General features: G+C 41.7%; 1 protein-coding gene across 3 annotated transcripts in view; it reads right to left on the bottom strand.

The window, feature by feature from the left end:
- LOC102228331 (protein unc-13 homolog B-like) overlaps positions 1-17,690 on the bottom strand; it is a 148,554-nt gene that overhangs the window by 34,603 nt on the left and 96,261 nt on the right. For all 3 annotated transcript variants that reach the window (XM_023343565.1, XM_023343563.1, XM_023343564.1), the window contains 10 exons: positions 14,577-14,718; positions 13,964-14,133; positions 13,610-13,725; positions 12,731-12,894; positions 11,513-11,663; positions 3,541-3,609; positions 2,695-2,784; positions 2,267-2,407; positions 1,130-1,380; positions 368-453 (listed from right to left, as the gene is read on the bottom strand). In XM_023343565.1, coding sequence (XP_023199333.1) covers positions 368-453; positions 1,130-1,380; positions 2,267-2,407; positions 2,695-2,784; positions 3,541-3,609; positions 11,513-11,663; positions 12,731-12,894; positions 13,610-13,725; positions 13,964-14,133; positions 14,577-14,718 — 1,380 coding nt within the window. The remainder of the gene's footprint in view (positions 1-367; positions 454-1,129; positions 1,381-2,266; positions 2,408-2,694; positions 2,785-3,540; positions 3,610-11,512; positions 11,664-12,730; positions 12,895-13,609; positions 13,726-13,963; positions 14,134-14,576; positions 14,719-17,690) is intronic.

Below are 17,690 nucleotides of genomic sequence, written 5' to 3'. Positions count from 1 at the left end.
TTCTGACTGGTAAAATGACTGACTTGTTTTTTTTTTTACATATTTAATTGGAATGCCAATAAGAGAGGAATAACAATATTTAATGCTAGTTTAACAGCAAATAGATCAAGTTAAGCATGTTAACAATTTTGTATGATATTACCCTGAATATGTTGCATAGAAATAGAAACAATGATAAATGCAACATGATAATATAAACACCTATAAACTATCAGCTACATTGCCTCTAATCTCACCATTGTTCCAGCGATAGTGATCAACTTTATCCAAAACTGAAGGAAATGATGAAGAAGAATGAGAAAACAGTTGATGGTGTGGATTTAGAGGGAAGGATGGAGATGGTACCAACCACTAACTGTGTTTTTACCTTCCAGAGCATATTTCATGTCCTGAGCAAAGAGAGTCCACATGACCTCAGCGCTGACTTTACCCACGTTGAGTTCCTGAGGAAATCTAAAAGGGTCGGAAAGAAACAGCTGAATGTTGACACGTCTAGGGGTGAACAACTGAAGTAGTTTTTGTGTATCTGTGTCACTTTTTGTTCTGAATAATGTGTGTGTGTGTGGGTGTGTGCGTGCGTGCGTGTGTGTGCGTGTGTGTGCGTGTGTGTTGGGACCAAGGTTGTGGAATTCACAGTGTCCCGCTGATCAGGACAGGGAATGTTGCTTTTACTGTGATGCTGATTCATTTTCTTTATTTATGCCATATTTCGGCATTGACTGAGTTTCTGGAAATATAATTTTAACAGTCCCTACATAAGAATCAGACAGAAGTAGAATTCTTTAAGCATCCAGCATGCCGACATGAGTAACTCATCATCAGAGTAGCCAGCATGGCCGAGAATAAAATCATTTTATGTCATCATTGCTGCCATATTTGAGTTACAAAATAATAATCTAAAGACTTCTGATGTAGTCTGATGGACCAACTTTCTCAATAACAAAGTTGAAATGAATGTCAGAAGAATCAAAATCTTTTACTAAATTTTATGCATTAAAATCTTGATGTGCTAATTTGAAGTGACATTAAAGAAATTGAATTTACCTTGATCATGAAAGTGTGTGTAAACCTGTTCAGGTGAATGAAAATGAAGAAAATGTGAGCGCTACTCAAAGCGGTCGGTACTGACTGGTTGATGACAGGCGTGTATGAGTTTTTATCTTCCTCGATGATGGACACGATCAGCGTGATGAGCTTCGGCCAGAAGTCCAGGTTCTGGATGCTCGGGCCTTGCTCTTCATGTTGACTCTCCTCTTTTTTCTCCTCTTCTTCCTCCTCCTCCTCTTCTTCTTCCTCCTCTTCTTCTTCCTCTTCACCGTCCTCTGCTTCTCCCTCGGCTTTCTCCTTCTTTTTCTTCTTCTTCTTCTTTTCCTGCTCAGGCTGCAAACAGAAAAATCAATTTGAAAAAATTAGTGTAGTTGAAAAAAGGTGCAATCTTTGTAAAGATGAGATGTTTGGTTAATTTATGCAAAATAAAAAGACAGAGAAACAGGTTTCCACTCATTAACAGACACATACTTCAGAGCAAAGTTGTAAAATATTCAGAGGCGCTGATGGTGACTCTTATTAGTCCATTAGTTTGTGGAGCATCCGTGAGAATAAATTTTACTTCACATAATTATCCTTAAATGCATTTAGAAATACTGAAATGCATCAGAAAATTTTCCAAAACCACTGAAGGTTGTAAAAGTGTTTTATTTAATCTGAAAATATAGACAGAAAGGAACAAATTAAGGATTAAAATAGATCATATTATGGATTATAATAGATCTTATTATTATCTTTTCTCTCATTCTATTATATTTTATTTGTATATTTGATTTTTGTGGTAGAGAAAGATATTTGTGATCATAAGAAAAATTATTTATTGTTAATTTGATAAAATAGTATATGTTAATATCAAGAAATATTACACTTTATAATAATAATAATACCAATGTGAACTTACCTTTAGTAATTGACGAAGTATTAATAAAAATGTTACAAAGACTACTAATTATTTAATTTTAATATTTAATTCTCTTCAGCATCACCACTGTAGCCATAATAGTCATAAACATTATCTTAATAGTATAGTTATTAATAAATGTATAGTGTCATAAATTATTAGCCTAAACTCTATAAGTCTGATTTATTTTTTATTTTAACAGCTGTACAACCTTCCGGGTCGTATTAAAAGTCGCTCAGTGCGCTAACGGCTCTGCGGATCACAGATGTGAGTAAATGAAGCTGATCGATTAGAAGCTGCAGACCGACTGAAGCTCACCTGTGGGCCGGCAGGCTGGAACTGGCGGCTGAAGAGCTCCAGACAGTTGTTGAAGATGTATTCGTAGGTGGAGTTCAGGCAGGCCTTGACGCAGTCCCGCACCACGTTGGCGGCTCTGGGCGGACTTGGCAGCTCCAGCACCTGAACATCAGCAGACAGTGAGCGGGAGGACGGGCGGCAGCGAACAGAACCAAACGGAAACACTTCATGAAAAGCAACATGGATGCCCAGGCCTGTCGCAATAACTAATGTTGCTGGAGGACAAATTGCCTGAAATGCACAATGTAAGCATATTTGTTTGCTTAACTTCACTCTATTAGGCTACAAAATTCAAGTGCGTCATGTTCTTTTGTGCTAGTCAACAGAGTCCAGCTGTGTTTAATTCATTCACAGCATGAAGCTTCATATGTCAGATGTTTTTCTGTCACCTTCATCCTGAAGAAGGTGATGCTGGTGAGAAGATCTACCGTCGATTTCAGGTCGCTGAGTCGAGCCTTGTTGCTGGCTGGGAAGTTATTCTGCAAACAAAAACACACAACATCTCTGAATATCACATTTTATTTAACATTAAAACCAACATCTTTACGCTTTTTATAGCTGGTAGTGGATAAGATTTAGTAAAAGTCGGCTTATATCGTTTTAAATAGCCATTAAATTGTCATTAAATGCATTTTGTTGTGTATTTGCAGTCTCCCAGAGTGCAGAAGAAGTTTTTTCTGTCTTGGTGCTCTGCAGACATCTTTGTTTTGATTTGGGTCATATTTTTCAATCCATTCAGTTTTCTCTATTCCCTATTAAGTTTTTTGATAAATAACGTCACAGCATTTCCTGTAGAAGAACTAAATAAAGTTTTGGACTTCCAGCTAACATGTTCTGAAAATCCAAAAGACTTAGAAACAACGGACACAACAAAGCAAATAACCCTAAAATGATAAACTTTATTATGGCTGAATATGATGAAGTGGAACGCTCTGCAACCTGGAGGGGGGTGAGGTGTGAAGTCCCACTTTATATAGACCACAAGAGAATGATTTAAATGTGAAAATTAAGGATTTAAAAGAATGATACGCCCAATTAAATTACCTGAATGCAGGTAAGCAAATGTTTTGGAAGACAATGAGGAACGAGTGGAAACAGGAGAGAAAAAAATTGTAGTTTCCAATTTTATATAGATAATTTCAAACGTATGCATTTTTTTCCCAGAAACTATTTTCCTCTCTTGCATTAAAACCACTTATTTTCATCTGCTAATGATGCCGAGAGCTTCCACTCACTCTGTACATGGAGAGGTCGATTCTCAAAGAGTTGTGCAGCTGATCCAGGAGCTTCACAAAACGATCCCTCTGTTGGAGGAAAACCAAGAGAAATCAGAAATGTTTCACGGATTCTTAGAGTTGTTTAGTCTGCAAGGAAAATCCATGCATGGGAAACATTGCAGAAATGCAAAAACAGAAAATATCATGAAAGAAAATCTGCAAAATGCAATTCACATGTAATATTCAGATTATGTAGATATTACAAATAACTCTTTTCTCTACAGATGGGTAACTTCCTTTAGTCTGTTATTTTTACTGAAAGAATCTTAAACATGCAACACTGAACAGCTGCTACTGATAATTTGCAAAGTTAATGTTTAATCAAACACCAGGCAAAAGATTAATTAAAAGCAATCAACTTATTTCCAAGAGAAAACATAGTAAGAAACTGTTAGAAACTCAATTAGAAGGAAGCTAATAAAGCTAAAGCATCGGTTACACACGCTGTTAATGATGCACATATTAATTTATGATATTATCTTAGTATCACTAATAGTCTGTAGACATTCTCATTATTCCAGATGTAAATAACGCTTAATGAAAAATATACATTAACTTATAAATGTATAAGTTAATGTATGGGGTACAAAAATGCTGATTACTTTTAATAATGTACAAATTTAACGAGTATATGAAAATATTCCTGTAAGCCACAAATTATGTTAGCAAAACATAAAAATAGAAAAAAGTGTTGCCAATTTGGGGAAATCTAACCCAAAAATTATTTATGTTCTATAGGTCTTACCATACACAGCTCATTTCTCCGTGTTCATTATTGTCACAAATGTGTTGCCGTACTGGTTCATTCTTTTTAGCTTTTTAGTTTATTCTTGATTTCAGTTCTTTTCACCTTTGAATTTATTTTTGTTAGATTATTATCAGGCCTTTCTTCTTTTGTTTTGTAGATCACTTAAGTTCATTTTGTGTTTATTAAAGCCTGAACATTAACATGTTATCTTTGATTAATTAATTACATAGTTTAATCTCCATGGCAACCATTCAGCTGTGCAAATGCCTTGGTGGAGCTAGCTCCGCCTACGAGGCACAGCTCCTCCCCCATTCAGCTCCTTCAGACTAGCCACCACCAATTAGCAAACACCTGGTGGACTCATTAAATTTTTCTTTATTATTAATCACATATTTTTGTTATTGTTGAATAAATATAATGTTTATTCATTGAATAATTTAGCAACAAAAAGGGTTTTTGAATTGAAAATGTTAATGTATAGTTTCAGATTAAAATGCGATGACAACCCTGCAATTAACTTGGTTCAAAATTTTGATCGAGTCCTGTTTTTGCTTTTGGGTCCTTTCAAACCCTACATATGACACATACTGTAAATCAATGTTTATTCTGTTCAATTCACCTGTACTTCTGCATCTCACTTACAAAATAGAGCAATGAGGACTGCTCTATTTCTGTGGCAAAGACACAAACTCACAGTTTTTAGGATCACAAACATTAAAGTTTATTTACTCATCTTCAAGTTTATTTACTTGAAGATAATATCCCAAAATGTTCTGATTATGTTTTTGCCATTTGAAAGCAGGTTGATCTCAGTATATGTTCTTAGAAAGCAGGCATAAAGGAGTTGCTGGATCCTCTAACTCGGCTCTCTCGTCTGAATTATGGCCAGCAGCGGTATCCCCAATGCTTATTTTTATCCGCTTTCCTCCACATTGCTTTGGCTGCACAAATGTCTCTGCATGGCATGGGGAAGAAAGAACCTGCTGCTTGGAGGGAGAGATATCTGCCGCAGAGGGAGTCACGACTTGGACAACAAAGTGAGGAACCAGACTGGGTTTTATCTCAGATTACTGGAAAGCCGGGCTTCCACTCTCACTGCTTATGATCTGATTGGTTACAAGACATGAAAAAGATTCCCAAAATGCAGCATTTTTATTATGCAACCATTTAAAATTACGTTTGACGCCTCCCTTTGTGCCATTATAAAAGTGAAAACTAAGGTTTGCAGGCATACTAAGAAAGTTTCTGAGCATAAAAAAAATATATATATATATTTGTATTTTTACAAAAAAAGGCAATAATCCTCAGAGTTTTGGTTTTTGTTATGCTTCTGGAGCGTCCCATGGAGGCAGAAGCAACACAAACAGAAAGATGGAGAAGCGCAGCGCGTGTAGAACGGCTTTGTGAGTCACGACAGTCGTGACAAAAAATAATAAAAAATAGAAGAGGAACAAGTGGAGGAAAATCCACAAGCACCCACTAACACAACTGCAAAGAAATAAAGTTGTATTCTACTCAACCATGTGTCGTTCCTCTTAAAGAGGCGGCATCGTATAAAATCAACGTTTTTTGAGGCTTTACATCATGTTTTATCAAAAATATACCTGGAGTGCTTTGATTCTTTCATGCATGTTTGAGAAATCCTCTAATCTCCATGGGAACCATTCAACGGTGCAAAACCCCTGGGTGGACCCAGCCCTGCTTAAGACGATGAAGCTCCTCCCCCACTCAGCTCCTTCAGACTAGCCAGCAGCAATTAGCAAACACCTGGTGACACTGTGCATCTACTGAGCTCATCATAAGAGCTACTTTTCAGTGAAACGCTGATAAAAACGCTGATAAAAACCTTAATAAACGGTTAATACGGGAGCCATGTATTGATGACTTCCTGAAGGCGGAGCTTCAGAAAGAGCAGGAGCTTCTTAAAGAGACGGAGGCCCAACTTCAAGGCGCTGAAATGTGGAGTCAAATTTCCTTTAAGTCATATTTATATCAACTGAAGATAATGTAGTTACTTAATTGTGCTAAAAAATGGCTCTATATTGCTGGGAAAAAACATAATACCACCCCTATAAAATCTTACCTTAACTAAACTGTATGAATCTGTTCAGATTTTGGAAGTAAAGCTTGTTTTGGACTAGGCTTCAAACAGAGAGCTGGACTTTATTTTGCATACCTGAGTGATTTAAAAGCATTTACTATGTCTATAATTGTGATTTATCCTTCATTGACATACATAATAAAATTCTCAAGTGTCTTAGCTTTCCAATGTGGTATAATATGTATATATGAGCCTCCAAAACTTTAAAGGTTTTTCTTCAACTGAAATATTTTTAAAGCACTAATTTCCTCACACGGCTTTAGGAAACTTTCATTAATAACAGAGAATATGGAGTCTGAATTATGCAAACCTAGTTTTGCTTTTGAGAAACAGAAATATCAGAGAAAGAGAATCCAGGGGGATAAATGTTATTTTTTTATAAGGAACGACAGAGAAGAGAAACTGCAACTCCATTAGGAAATCTGAATGTAACCATTAAATGAGATGAAACCGAGACAGAATATAAAACGGCCTCCCTGCTGTCTCTGGTATTTTATCTGCGGTCAAAAATAAAAAAATATATGGACGAGAAATATGGGATCCATTATTCTGAGAAAATTACAGGCTTGAAAACATGTTTTTGTAAATCCTGAACAATTCAACTGAGTTTCATCTGAAACTATTTCATCAAAGTATTATTGTTTAACTGAGCAAATTTTAAATCACTTTCATCCATCCATCCATCCATCCATCCATCCATCTTCTTCCGCTTATCCGAGGTCGGGTCGCGGGGGTAGCAGCTTCAGAAGGGAGGCCCAGACTTCCCTCCCCGGCCACTTCTTCTAGCTCTTCCGGGGGAATCCCGAGGCGCTCCCAGGCCAGCCGAGAGACATAGTCCCTCCAGCGTGTCCTGGGTCTTCCCCGGGGCCTCCTCCCGGTGGGACGTGCCCGGAACACCTCACCAGGGAGGCGTCCAGGAGGCATCCTGACCAGATGCCCGAGCCACCTCAACTGGCTCCTCTCGATGTGAAGGAGCAGCGGCTCTACTCTGAGTCCCTCCCGGATAACTGAGCTTCTCACCCTATCTCTAAGGGAGAGCCCAGCCACCCTACGGAGAAAACCCATTTCGGCCGCTTGTATCCGCGATCTCGTTCTTTCGGTCATGACCCAAAGCTCATGACCATAGATGAGGGTGGGAACGTAGATCGACCGGTAAATCGAGAGCTTCGCTTTTTGGCTCAGCTCTCTCTTCACCACGACGGACCGGTACAGCGCCCGCTTGACAGCAGACGCTGCGCCAATCCGCCTGTCGATCTCCCGCTCCCTTCTTCCCCCATTCGTGAACAAGATCCCGAGATACTTAAACTCCTCCACTTGGGGCAGGACACCCCCCCTGACCCGGAGAAGGCACTCTACCCTTTTCCGGCTCAAGACCATGGCCTCGGATTTGGAGGCACTGATCCCCATCCCGGCCGCTTCACACTCGGCTGCGAACCGCTCCAGCGAGAGCTGCAGATCACGATCTGATGAAGCCAAAAGGACCACATCGTCTGCGAAAAGCAGAGATGAGATCCTAAGGCCACCAAATCGGATCCCCTCAACACCTTGGCTGCGCCTAGAAATTCTGTCCATGAAAGTGATGAACAGAATCGGTGACAAAGGGCAGCCCTGGCGGAGTCCAACTCTCACCGGAAACGACCCCGACTTACTGCCGGCAATGCGGACCAGACTCTGACACCGGTCATACAGGGACCTGACAGCCCGTATCAAAGGGCCCGGTACCCCATACTCCCGGAGAACCCCCCACAGGGCTCCCCGAGGGACACGGTCGAACGCCTTCTCCAAGTCCACAAAACACATGTAGACTGGTTGGGTGAACTCCCATGCACCCTCCAGGACCCTGCTGAGGGTGTAGAGCTGGTCCAGCGTTCCACGACCAGGACGAAAACCACACTGCTCTTCCTGAATCCGAGGTTCGACTATCCGACGGACCCTCCTCTCCAGGACCCCTGAATAGACCTTGCCAGGGAGGCTTAAGAGTGTGACCCCTCTATAATTGGAGCACACCCTCCGGTCCCCCTTTTTGAACAGGGGGACCACCACCCCAGTCTGCCAATCCAGGGGAACTGCCCCCGATGTCCATGCAACATTGCAGAGTCGCGTCAACCAACACAACCCTACAACATCCAGAGCCTTAAGGAACTCCGGGCGGCTCTCATCCACCCCCGGGGCCTTGCCACCGAGGAGCTTTTTAACCACCTCGGCGACCTCGCCCCCAGAGATTGGAGAGCCCAACCCAGAGTCCCCAGGCTCAGCTTCCTCAGTGGAAGGCATGTTGGTGGGATTGAGGAGGTCTTCGAAGTACTCTGCCCACCGGCCCACAACGTCCCGAGTAGAGGTCAGCAGCACACCATCCCCACTATAAACAGTGTTGGTGCTGCACCGCTTCCCCCCCCTGAGACGCCGGATGGTGGACCAGAATCGCCTCGAAGCCGTACGGAAGTCTTTCTCCATGGCCTCTCCAAACTCCTCCCATGCCCGAGTTTTTGCCTCAGCAACCGCCCGAGCCGCATGCTGCTTCGCCCGCCGGTACCCATCAGCTGCTTCCGGAGTCCCACAGGCCAAAAAGGCCCGATAGGACTCCTTCTTCAGCCTGACGGCATCCCTCACCGAAGGTGTCCACCAGCGGGTTCGAGGGTTGCCGCCGCGACAGGCACCGACAACCTTGCGGCCACAGCTCCGATCGGCCGCCTCGACAATGGAGGCACGGAACACGGTCCACTCAGACTCCATGTCCCCCACCTCCCCCGGGACGTGTTCGAAGTTTTGCCGGAGATGGGAGTTAAAGCTCCGTCTCACAGGGGATTCCGCCAGACGTTCCCAGCAGACCCTCACAACACGTTTGGGCCTGCCAGGTCTGACCGGCTTTCGCCCCCACCACCGGAGCCAACTCACCACCAGGTAGTGGTCAGTGGACAGCTCCGCACCTCTCTTCACCCGAGTGTCCAAGACATACGGCCGCAGATCCGATGAGACGATGACAAAGTCGATCATCGAACTGCGGCCTAGGGTGTCCTGGTGCCAAGTGCACATATGGACACCCTTATGCTTGAACATGGTGTTCGTTATGGACAATCCATGGCGAGCACAGAAGTCCAGCAACAGAACACCGCTCGAGTTCAGGTCGGGCGGGCCGTTCCTCCCAACCACGCCCCTCCAGGTCTCACTGTCATTGCCCACGTGAGCGTTGAAGTCCCCCAGCAGAACAAGGGAGTCCCCAGGAGGAGCACTCTCCAGTACCCCCTCTAAGGACTCCAAAAAGGGTGGGTAATCTGAACTGTCGTTCGGCCCGTAAGCACAAACGACAGTCAGAACCCGTCCCCCCACCCGTAGGCGGAGGGATGCTACCCTCTCGTTCACCGGGGTAAACCCCAACGTACAGGCGCCGAGATGGGGAGCAACAAGTATGCCCACTCCTGCCCGACGCCTCTCACCTTGGGCAACTCCAGAGTGGAAGTATGTCCAGCCCCTCTCAAGGAGACTGGTTCCAGAACCAGAGCCGTGCGTCGAGGTGAGACCGACTATTTCTAGCCGGAACCTCTCGACCTCACGCACTAGCTCCGGCTCCTTCCCCACCAGAGAGGTGACATTCCACGTCCCAAGAGCCAGTTTCTGCAACCGAGGATCGGACCGCCAGGGTCCCCTCCCTCTGCTGCCACCCATCCCACACTGCACCCGACCCCTTTGGCCCCTCCCACGGGTGGTGGGCCCATGGGAGGGGGGGCCCATGTTTCCTCTTCGGGCTGAGCCCGGCCGGGCTCCATGGGTAAAAGCCCGGCCACCAGACGCTCGCCATCGTGCCCCCCCTCCAGGCCTGGCTCCAGAGTGGGGCCCCGGTGACCCGCGTCCGGGCGAGGGAACACCAAGTCAAATGTTTTTATCCATCATTGGGGTCTTCGGGCTGCGCTTTGTCTGGTCCCTCACCTAGGACCTGTCTGCCTTGGGTGACCCTACCAGGGGCATGGAGCCCCAGACAGCATAGCTCCTAGGATCATTGGGACACTCAAACCCCTCCACCACGATAAGGTGGCAGCCCATGGAGGAGTAAACTAAATCACTTTCAGCTCATTTTAAATCACACATTGTATTTGCTTTCTTAATTCCCAATCTAGCATCAGATTATGTTCTAGTCTGGGTTCTGATTGGCCCATTCCCGAATATATTTATCTCATAAAGGTTTTCCACGACAGCAGAAAGCAACAAAAGTTGAAATTTTTTCCAAGTTCCTTGTGTTTTGTTGCTAACCGCATGTTAACATCTGAAACATAAAACAAAATGGCTTCCTTTAAACCTAACTAACTATATAAAAAACAGAATCTTCAGACATGTTTGGTCTGAGACAATAAAACATTTTATGAAAACGTGTTTTGCTGTTTTTTGATATGGGCGACATGGGCAGTTGCCCAGGGCGTCATCAGAAAGGGTTGGGGACTGAAAACTAGAAAACAAAATATGTCTTATGTCTCTGTTGTCCCCTGAACAAGTTTGACATAATTAAAAATAAAAGCAGTAATTCAGAGATTTTGTTTTTCTTTTTTCTTACATGTTTTCGTCAAGAAATGTATGTATTTTGTTTTTCAACAAAGGCTTGGAAAAGGAAAATACAAAACAAAGTATATACATTTCTTGACAAAAACACATCTGTCAAGAAAAGCCAAAAGAAAATATACACATTTAACAAAAACATCTGTCTAAAGAAATTGCAAAAAATAAATGCAATCCATTTCTTGAAGAAAATGCATATATAAGGAAACTGAAAAACAAAATATGTACATTTCTTAACAAAAATGCCTGTGTAAGGAAAAGAAAAAACAAAATATTAAAATTTCTGCTTTTGTATTTATTTGTGTCACTTCTGGTCCTCCATATCCTAAAGGCTGACTTGTATTTACTAATAAAATATTTGGGAATTTTCCACTGATAGTAGTGGAGTAGTGGAAAATACGAGTAGTGGAAAATTCCCAAATATTTTGCAATATTTTGACACTTTTCCAAACGTACTGACTGCTCGACTCGGCGTCCCGTGAGGAAAACACCAGAAATGTTGCGTTTGCTTCCCCGTGACTGCGGCGGTCACTCACCCCAAAGTTGGAGGCAGCGAATCTGGCGGGAGCGGAGACGTTTGTGGAGGCAGTGGGGTGGGCGTAGAAGGCATTGATGTTGGCCAGCAGGGTGCTCATCACTGCTGGCACTCCTGACAGCATGTACTTAGACGACAGGCAGGAGAAATGCCTGGAGGGATGCAGGAAAACTGTCAACGTTTCTGAGTGGCAAAGAAATAAACAACCATATTTTTCCAAAGGGTGACTTTAACCAAGAAGAAAGCAGGGCTTTATTTTGGTTAGTCTGATTGGGGATCCAGAACCAGGGAATAAAAACCTGCTGAGTCATGCAAGAGCCAGGCGTTCTTTGGTTGCCATGGTGATTCCATACTTTTCTAACCAAAGCAAAGCAGAAACCTCTGGAGGTGTAAAAATTAAATTAAGATTTTTCTTACCTATCAGATCCAATTTCCAGTTCTTATTTATCCCTTTTTAATTTAATTAAAAATGACAAAAAACATTTTTAAAAAGTGTTTTTATTTCAATCATTCCCTGTGCGAGTTGAACAACAAAATATTCCCTTAATCAATCAAATTGATTCATCACCCAGTCCTACTGCCAACTTAGGCTTGTTAAGGCCATACTAATATAACTTTTGTTTATTTCTGAGAAAATAGTTATAGTCCTAGAGGGAAAAATATTAATTTTAATAAAAAAAAAACCTTCTAAAAATCACAAGAAAAAAAAAACTATTTTAATGAGGTAATATCCACACTTAATGAGACAAACCATGGATAATTAATTTCTTATTTTTTGTGTTGGAGTTAATTACAACTTCATTCTCTTTTAGTAAAACCTTTGTGTTCCAATCCCAGTTTTAATTTAGCATTAGCATCTTTGTTTTCTCCACAGATTTTTTTTTCACAGGGGTGAAGTTTGGTTCAGCTCTAATTCATCTAATTCTGGGATTATTGATGAAATTATATTGTTTGCTTGTATGTGGTTCTGTGAGCGCGGCGAGTCTTTCTCTCCATCTGATCACACAGGGGGGGAAAAATCAGGCGCGGCAGGTCATACATTCTCATTACATGAGATAAACTGATTTGCATTCTGTTTATAGTTCATGAAAACCTCACACACACACACACCCACACACACACATAGAACTGCTCAGAAACAGTAATATGAAGCATTTCCTGATTTAATTCGGCTAAAATCCAGGACTAATTGGTGAACTGCATCGAGCAGCTAGCTTACGTCATGGCCTGGTAGATGGACTCCACGCCGTAGCGCATCGAGAACTCGTCCACGATTTCCTGCTGAACTTCGTCAAAGTAGACCTTCCACGCATCATCGCCCTGAGCGGACGGCATCTTCACCATCCCGCCTCCCTCGATGTCCGTCGAGTAGTGAAACATGTTCTGATCGCAGAAAGAAAACAGAACTCAAAGAATTAGAAGCTAAATTGGTGATATAAAGTGGCATTTCAATTTTAGCTCAAATAAAACTCAATTAAGTTTATTTACATTACATAAATTAACTACAACAACATATTTTACAACCACTCTGCTGCTTCCCAATGCAACGTTTACACTCACAAGTGAAAATTTCTGCAAACAGATGAGCAATTATGCAACAGCTTATCTTTGAAAAGCAGAAGTGGAACCTCCTGGACAACCAACACATTCTAATAGATCTATAAACTTTAAATTCAACATTTAACACTGGAACTGGAAGAGATCTTAAATATCTAAAAATAAATAGACAAAACAACAGAAACAACAAATAAAATGAATTTTGAAGGTCAGTTTTGTTTAAATTGACCAGTTCAGACCAAAGAACCAGACTGAAGATCTTTATCATCCAGTTTTTGGCAGAAAGGAGAAAATCAATAAATCATGCAAATGGAAAATATGCTAGCTTTAATTTATGATGCGATTGATTGATTGATTGATTGATTGATTGATTGATTGATTGATTGATTGATTGATTGATTGCGACAGGCATACGTGGGCTGAAGCAGCAGAGACACGAACAGAAGTACAAAAATGTGCAAAATGTGATTTAAAAAATATTTGAATTTGAACGAAGCTATTTCGGATTCTGAGTCAGTAACCCTGATTCTTCAGTTCGTACCTCATGAAGGCAGGTGTACTGCACATGGTACGGCGCCACCTTCTCCTCTCCCTCGATCTCCACGCTGATCTGAAGGCGGATGGCGCCGGACACCGCCGACTTGTCAGTTCTCTTCTCTGACAGAGAAGACAAACAGTCACAGTTTTACAGTGAAAATAAAAGCCCTGCTTCACTCAGCATGAGCTGAGCTTGACGTTTTCCTTCATGAATGAGTAGGACTGGTGCAGCTTCATGTTTTGCTTTTCTTCACCTGATGTAAATGAATGGGTAATTAGTACGTTTCTTTATGACACGCTGAGGAAGGAATGCGACCTAATGAGCTGTGTTTATATATTGTTTTGTAGTAATACGTACCCAGGTTGTACCAGACGTCCATTTCTCCACTCAGGGTTCGGACCTCGATGATGGTCTGACCCAGGAAGTCGTCCGACTCTCTCTTCAGTCGCTGCTTAACTCGTGACTTGATGTCGTCGTCCTCGTCCCACACTCGGAGTTTGATCCGGTCCGATGAATTATGACACTCGCTGCAAAAGCAGAGGATGAATTAAAATAAAAATGAAGAGGAAATGTTTCTAGAATTGTTCTGCAGCTAAGAACAAATGTGTTGATCTCAAGTTGACTTGTGGAGCAAAAAGTGAAGGTGCATGACCCAAACAATCTCATTTAAATCGCTTGAGATTTTAACTTCATATGACATTTAATTAGGGCCGTCTAAACTTTTGAATACATACATTTGAAGATTACTTCAGTGAAACATACGGAAATGTAAAAGTGATTTTCTGTGTCTCTAAAGATGAAAGGTGTTAATCAGATGAAGGTAAATCAGGATAATCGTCACTGATTTCCTCAGATATGAGAGGTTTGAACCAAATCATATCACCAACGTGGGTTTGCAGTGTGAGAGATTTTAAAACAAGGTCATAACAAGCAGGAATGTTTTTCATGAAATCCAAAAATCTGCACTCACAAGCTGAACTTTTCCTCCCAGATGGGATTCAGGTTTCCGTAGATGGTCTTTGTTCTCTTCTTGGTTTTCCCCACCTGGATGGTGACGTACGGGTCGCTGGAGCCGGTCCGGTCCTTGGCCTGCAGACCCTGGGCGCTAACCACTGAGGGAATAACGAAAACACACCATGGCTGTGGAAATTGCATAAGAAAAACAAACACCTACTCTTTCTTTTTCTCATTCACACACACTCATCAAAACAGAAGATATCACCCACACTGTTATGCAAAGACTCGTAACACAGTTTTCATGACTCACAGGCAGATGCGGAGGAAAAGCGATTAACTAAAGTTATCCAGTGCAACAAGGCAGCAAGAAAACCTTCACAGAAACACGGAGCCTGAATACGAGTTAGAAAGCAGTGAATGTGGAGTGAAAACACTGGAAATTAGATTTTATTTTAAGACATTTTAAGGCATGAAAATCTCCAAAGATTAGAAATATTCCTTCTGTGTGAGCAAAAAAATGTTTTGATGCTGCTTAAACTTTTAAAAGTTTAATATTTTATGTGACAGAGCCACACAATTAAAATAAAATTTTGTTTTCAAGACTGTTTAGAATTTGAAATCAGAAAAGCAAAATGCGGTGCAGCCATGTTTGATAAGTTAGAATATTATTAAAAAGTTTATTTTAGTTATGATAAAAGTTATGTATTTTCATGCCACACTGTGAAAATAGTTTTACTGGTTTTTGGAAACTGAAATTCATAAATCGTCCATCAGACTTGAACTTGTGACTCTAAATATTCTTGATTTCTATGTGATCTTTTCTCGACTCTTTGACTGACTGACGGTGACTGATAACATCACATCAAAGGGAATTTTACATCAATTGTGGGAGAAAGTCCCAAATTAATTTGTGGAGATCAAAAAGCATATCCTGTCAGTTAACCATCAACTTTAAACACTTTGCAACATCATTTTAGATCTGATTGAATTATTTAAAGAGGACATGTTCAAAAAAATGTCTTTTTTTATCCTTTAAATGCATTTTTTAATTGCAGATGGTAAAGTCTGCCTTCATGCCTTGATGAGCAGGAAAAAGAAAAAAAGAAAGCCTATGACCATGAATTAATTTCAGGACCAGCTTTAAGGTTATCTCTGCATCTTTGGGCTCATCAATGTTGATTGGAGAGACAACCTGTGATGGCTGCCATGGCAACACCGCTGCTACGACACGCTGGGATGTGTCTGGTCGCTTTGGTAACAGCAGTCGCCTTGATGTTGGGTGAACTGGAGGTAAACATTCCCTGATGTTCGTATCTGCTGAAACCTGACATGGAGTAACATTCACACAGCCACAGGAGTTTATGATAACAACCTCAGAGTCACTGAAACGGTTTTCATTTCTCTGAATTTCTAAATATATTTTCCAGAATGTGGCATGAGGCATTTTCTGCACCTCTAACGTATAGATACGTTGAAGTATGACGTCACATGTGCAAAGTCCAGCCCCCATCTCCCTGCTGGAGGCCAAAAAGCTGCTCGCTAACGATGACTAGCATTGGTCTCAGCTATCAAGTTGACAATATATCACGCTAAATCTTAAATGTGCGAATGACAAAAGAAAAAGAGACGTAGTTCTTCGCTACTATTTGTCAACACTACAATAACTAAATAACAAGGTCAGGATAATGTTTTAAGTTTAAAAAAAGCAAGGAAGAGAGAAGCAGGTCAGTTATGCTAGCTTGACTTTGACAACCTCAGCATGTAGAGCTGCTGCAGAATTTGGTTTGTTTCGGTTCAGTTTACAACAACACAGGCGATCAACACACCAGTAGAGCGGGTGTTTAAGGTAGGTAACTTAAACAGAAAAATAGCTAATCTACCGCAGTGTTAGCTTAGCTAATAGCATTGCTAGCTAATAGCATTGGTAGCTAATCTACCACCACAATCACTTATTAACAATCAGAAAATAAACATCAGACCTGAAAACATAAAACTGTAACAAACTAAATGTTCTGTTCTTTGTGTAGGAAATGTTTTTGGTGTTGAATCCCGATACATATAATGCTGTTGTCTGTTTGTGTGTGGAGTCAGAAGGAGATGCAACGAGTTCGCGTGTGGCGCAGTCGACACAGAGGGCGAGAAAAAAGACTACTAGTGGTTTTGAGTTGTTCTTCAACAGTTTTTCTGTGTTATTTTTCCCTTTGCTGTGACAAACTGCACTAAATTAATAAAACCAACATCTCCAGGTCTCATTTTATTAAAAACTGGAGAAATCTACATGCATTGTGGCTTTTATTTGAGGTTTTGACTCCCTGTAAAGCACACAACTTTCACTAAGAGAGGGAAAACTTTGGAGTCCGGTTTGGAGTTCAGTCATACTGCAGAGCAGAAACACCAGTTAAAAAGATCCATGACTTAATCACAGACATGGCACAGCAGAAACAGCAGCCACTGTTTATGGAAGCAGTAATGGACGCCACCGTCTATGGGTCGATTTTAAAGTTGTTGAGTAATGGGAGCTGACAGGATCATCACAAGATCATAACGAGATGAAGGAAGCTAATAAAAAGAAAGCATAACTAATACCAACGACTTTTAGTGGAGCAATTTCTGTAGAGGAGTCTGTTTGGGTGTGGAGTCAGAAGGAGATGTAATGTGACGCAAACCTCTTTCATAATTTCAGAATGTTGAGGAACAGCTTCAAGTTGGAGACTCGGTTTGAGTGGGGACCAAAATGGCAACATTTGTGGCACTGTGTCAAACAAACCAAGCTCTTTGAAAAAACTGTCCCTCTCCTCGCCTGTGGGGGCGCTGCACCAAGAACCACTGGAGGAAACGACACAAAAACCTCTGAAGAAGATTTAGTAGTTGATGGTTACAGTGCAAGTGTAGCTTTACGGACGAACCGCACAATAAAGTTCACATCTTCCCGGTCTGAACAAACCAGACAAAGAGTCTCAGTAAGGAAAGTAAAAGCCCACTTTGGGAACAAAAGAAAAAGCCTTGTGTTCAATCTTTTGACTGACTTCACACAGAGATATGAGTGTTATTAACACCCAGAGGTTCAGAAAGACATCATCCTGATGCCACACGCCCTGCGAGGATCTGTACTGCCAGAGACGACGAT

This window comes from Xiphophorus maculatus, chromosome 12 (assembly GCF_002775205.1).
Source record: "Xiphophorus maculatus strain JP 163 A chromosome 12, X_maculatus-5.0-male, whole genome shotgun sequence".
Classification (NCBI taxonomy): domain Eukaryota; kingdom Metazoa; phylum Chordata; class Actinopteri; order Cyprinodontiformes; family Poeciliidae; genus Xiphophorus; species Xiphophorus maculatus.
The sequence above is the reverse complement of the archived record's forward strand: the minus strand, read 5'-3'. Positions and strand labels throughout refer to the sequence as shown.